Here is a 4,297-nt window from a genome sequence, read left to right as displayed (position 1 = left end):
AGGGGTCTCAGGTCATTGCTGATGGCACTGGAAGAGCCAGCTCCAGGTGGCAGTGTCAGCTGCCGCAGGAGCTGCTCTCACAGGGTGTCCCTGGATCCCACCCGGGATCCCAGCCCGCTCCCTGACGTTCCTCCTCCTCCTCGGGGTGTAGAGAGAAGGACAACGAGCCCCGAACACGTCACGGTGATCCCGATCCCACCCGCGCCCGGCGCCGCTCCAGGAGCTACTCCCCAATCAGGAAGAGGAGACGTGACTCCCCCAGCTTCATGGAGCCCAGGAGGATCACGAGGTGGGTCCTGGCACGTGGCAAAGGCTCTGCCATGTCCATTGGCACATCCCAGGGCTGAGCTCTGCCATCAGCCGGCCCCAAAGAGCGCGTGGGTGGGGGAATGGACAGGCAACAGATGGATGGATGGACAGATGGATGGATGGATGAATGGATGGATGGATGTATAGATAGATGGATGAATGGATGGACAGGTGGATGGGTGGATGGGTGGATGGACGGATGAATGGATGCATGGCCGGCTGACTGGCTGGCTGGACGGACAGACAGATATATATATGGATAGATGGATGTACAAACGGATGGGTGGATGGATGAATGAGTGGGTGGATGGGTGAGTGGGTGGTTGGATAGGTGGATGGATGGACAGACCTGCAGATGGATGGATTGGCGGATGGACGGATGGACAAAAGGATGAGCAGCTCTGCTGATGGACAGACAATCCTGAGGGTGACTGGGTGAATCAGCTGGCCCAGACAGCTGGATAACCAGACTGCCTCCAATACTACGACCTTCTGATCTCTTCCTATTTCAAGGCATGAAAACAGGAATTAATTTTAATCCGGCTGTGCATATTCCAGAAAGACGCACATCCGCAACCACATCTCTCCTCTGCCCTCCCAAAGTCGATTTCTCCTCCTTGGGATCCTATTGCCTCAGGATCCCGAGCTGTAAGACAGGCAATATTTCGTGCCAGACAAAACACTGTGTGCATATGTAGCACCTCGTTAACATGCAGCGCTGGCAGCGGGGCCGTGCCGAGCCGAGATTACCTCCTTCCTGACCTATTTGTCTCTCCTGCTATCAGCTGGGAGATCAGGGGGCTGGATTTTCAGAAATCAGCTCTGCCTCACTGTGGGAGGGATTTTGTTTTGCCTGGGCTGGACTGGAGTTGTCAGGAGGAGAGGACAGGAGGAAGGACAGGAGCAATACTGCAGAGCCCATGGGTTAGGGCTCCCTGCAGCTCTTCCCAGTGTATGCCCTGGAAAGAAAATGGGCTGGGAAATCTGCTCCCAGCCCAGAGGAAGGTTTTTCCCAGCCCGGGTACCACTGTTTGGTTTTCCATCCCTCCTGCTCCATCCTGGTTTTGCCAGAATGTCCCCAGGGAGATGGCAGGGCTCAGTTGGAGGACACAGCCTGCAATCCCTGTGAGGACTGTCCCCCCATCGCTGCCATTATCCCTGGCATGGATGGGGATGGCAGACCCAAATCTGCTTGGGGTTCAGGAGGAGCAGAGCCATTCCTATAAGGCCTAGAGGACGCTGTGGGGAAGGGGCAGCTGGGGAAACACCTCCAGCCCCCCTTGCCTGCCCCATAGTCCAGCCAGAACCCCCAGGGCTTTTCCTTGCCCTCCTGCCCTGTCCCCAGTTCCCATCATGCCCCCCCATCACATGGTCCTACCTCAGTGATGCCAACCTCTCCTTTTCCATTTCATCCCAAGGTCCCTCTCGGAGAGCATCGCCGCCAGCCTGGCTCCCAGGGTAACCTCTCCCCTTCCTCCTCCTCCTCCTCTTCCTCCTCCTCCTCTTCCTCCCGGACCCCTCTATGTCTCCTCACACCTTAGGATGCCCTCGGCACCCGGTTGCCTTCAGGCCGTGCCTGTGGCTCTCTGGTCCCACTAACACCAGACCGGGAGAGGGGGCAAGGGGCTGACTCCTGATGTCTCTGCCCCCCGTGGCCTCCATTCCCACTGCCCCCGTGCTTCCCGTGTCTCTCCTCTCGCTCCGGCGCCGGCGGGGCCGCAGCTCGCCTCCCGCTAATCCCGAACGTCTCTTTTTCAGCAGCTTTCAATCTTTGGTGTCTGGGAAACACAAAGGCCACATTAACCTGCTCACTTTCTGCCCTCGACGCTGCCTAATCCAGGACTAACACCCCGGGGGGCGGGGGGCGGGAGGGAGCTGGGAAGGAGGAAGGGGATGGATGGAGGGGGGAGGTGACGTCGGGTGGCCACATCCTGACGCCCCGCAGGCGGTCTGAGCCTGGTCGCGGGGATGCTCGGCTTCCCTGGGTGGATGCTTGGCCGTGCCGGAGGTCCAGTGCTGGACCCCCTCCCCGAGCTGCCGCCGGGGGCCTCACTCAGATCCCTTTTTCCATTTGCAGTGCTCGCAAGCGTCCCATCCCCTACTACCGGCCCAGCCCCTCGTCCTCCAGCTCGCTGAGCACCTACTCGTACAGCCGGAGCCGCAGCCGCAGCTACGACAGCTACAGCTCCAGCCGCAGCCGCAGCCGGACTCGCAGCCCCCCCAGCCGCTCCCGCAGCCCCAGCCGCAGCCCCAGCTACAACAGCCGCAGCAGCTCGGAGAGCGCCGGCTTCTGAGCCCCCCTGGCACCCGGCCGCAGCCCCCCGGCACCCCAGCTCTGCCCCCTCCATGCCTCCTGCGCCCCCAGAAGGGACGGGACCACCGGGGAGGTGGAAAAGAGCCGGGGGATGCTAAGGACGGACCTTGGCGGCGGGGGAAAGCGCCGACGGAAACTGGAAGGGGTCCTTGCGTCGCCCATGGAAGGGGCGGTTCCCTCCCCGCTCCGGGGTGTTTTGGGGGTCGGGATGGGGAAGGGGAGGATGTCTTCTTATTTCTGCGAGTGCCGGGGCGGGGTCGGGTGGGGTGGGCGAGCACAGAGCGAGGGAACAAACGCTCAGCAGAGACTTTGGGGCGAGTGGGTAGGGGTGGCTCGGGGCCTCCCGGGACCCCTCCCTGTGCTTTTTTGGGTTGGTTTGACTGTTTTTTAGCACAAGAATATCCGGGGGAGGGGGGTGGGGGGGCGTGGCAGGCTCAGCTGGAAGGTGTGATGCCAACCAGAGGTGAGCCCCTGCTTTTCCCCATTGGAAGTGTCCCCACAGTGTCCTGGGGGCTGAGGGCACCATAAGACACTTTGGGGTTCCCCCAGACCTGAGAACATGCCGAGCCATGGATGAACAAAGCCAGCAGCACCCACAAGTCTCTTTCCAAGTGGGGAGATCCAGGGGGGCCACCTATGTGTTAATGCTGCTCATCCCAGCTCAGGAGCTGGCCCTGGCACCCATCCATCCCACCCAATCTGAGGGGACACCAAGTTGTCACCCCCAGGAGGAGGGAGCTGCAAGGCCCAGGGCTGGGCAGGGGATTTCCCACCCCTGGGGGTGCATCCAGCCATCCCCTGGCTTTGGCATGGACCCCACCTCTGGGCTGGCTGCCCCCAGGCCCTCCTGTTCTGGGGTTGAGCAGCCCCTTTTTACACTGAATTATGGAAGGAGAGAGGCAGGAGGGTCCCGGGCCTGGCCCGCGGCCCCGCTTTTGCAGGACTTTGCTGATTTCCCAAAAAAAAATAGCGCCGAGGACAGCCCTGGCCCCCCGGGGCAGTCGGTTGGTGTTTAATCCTTGTGGCCCTGCGTTTTCCGGACGGCTGGAGCAGGACAATGGGGATGAGCCTCCCTGGGTGGGAGAGCAGCTGCCCGGATTAACCCGCTGCCCCCGATGAAAAGCCGGGCTTTGGCCGTCCCGAGGCGCTGGTTTGCAGGCGCTGGTTTGCAGGCGCTGGTTTGCAGCCAGGCGGGGCCGGGGCATCCTTTGGACTCGGGCTCAGCTGTGATGCGACAGCCTCGTTAGCCGTGGCCTGATGAACCAGAGGTCCCGGGAGGGCAGAGCTGTGAGAGGAGGGACACTGGGGTCATCTCCCAAATCTGGAATGCTGAGAAAACAGGCTCAGCCACAGGCTGAGGATTCACCAGCCCTTGGAGAAAAGTCCCAGGCCATGATGGGTGCCAGCCCTTGGGTATCCCATCCACCAGCTGGCAAAGCCACCAGCCACCTTCTGTGGTGCCCAGACAAGCAGAGCTGTTAGAAATGGGGTGAACAGGTAAGGAGGGGACTTGTGCCCACCTGCCAGCCCCAGGCAGGGCGGCAACTCTGGATGTGACCGTGGTAGGAGGAGGAGACAAAGGGTCCTGCTCCCCCTGGGCCCCGGGAGATTGGAGGACACCAGTGCCCTCAGCATCCCTACGAACCCCTGAGCCACGGGCTCCGAAATCCATCC

At 61.5% G+C, this 4,297-nt stretch overlaps 1 protein-coding gene across 1 annotated transcript in view; it reads left to right on the top strand.

Moving 5' to 3' along the window:
• The window catches only part of SRRM3 (serine/arginine repetitive matrix 3), a 19,312-nt gene extending 16,709 nt beyond the window's left edge, over positions 1-2,603 (top strand). The window contains exons 10-11 of the mRNA XM_029961260.1: positions 152-289; positions 2,387-2,603. Of these exons, the coding sequence (XP_029817120.1) occupies positions 152-289; positions 2,387-2,603 (355 nt within the window). The remainder of the gene's footprint in view (positions 1-151; positions 290-2,386) is intronic.
• The last annotated feature ends 1,694 nt before the right edge of the window (positions 2,604-4,297 follow it).

Source organism: Manacus vitellinus, unplaced genomic scaffold, assembly GCF_001715985.3.
Source record: "Manacus vitellinus isolate BGI_N305 unplaced genomic scaffold, ASM171598v3 scaffold_32_pilon, whole genome shotgun sequence".
NCBI classification, from domain to species: domain Eukaryota; kingdom Metazoa; phylum Chordata; class Aves; order Passeriformes; family Pipridae; genus Manacus; species Manacus vitellinus.
The sequence above is the reverse complement of the archived record's forward strand: the minus strand, read 5'-3'. Positions and strand labels throughout refer to the sequence as shown.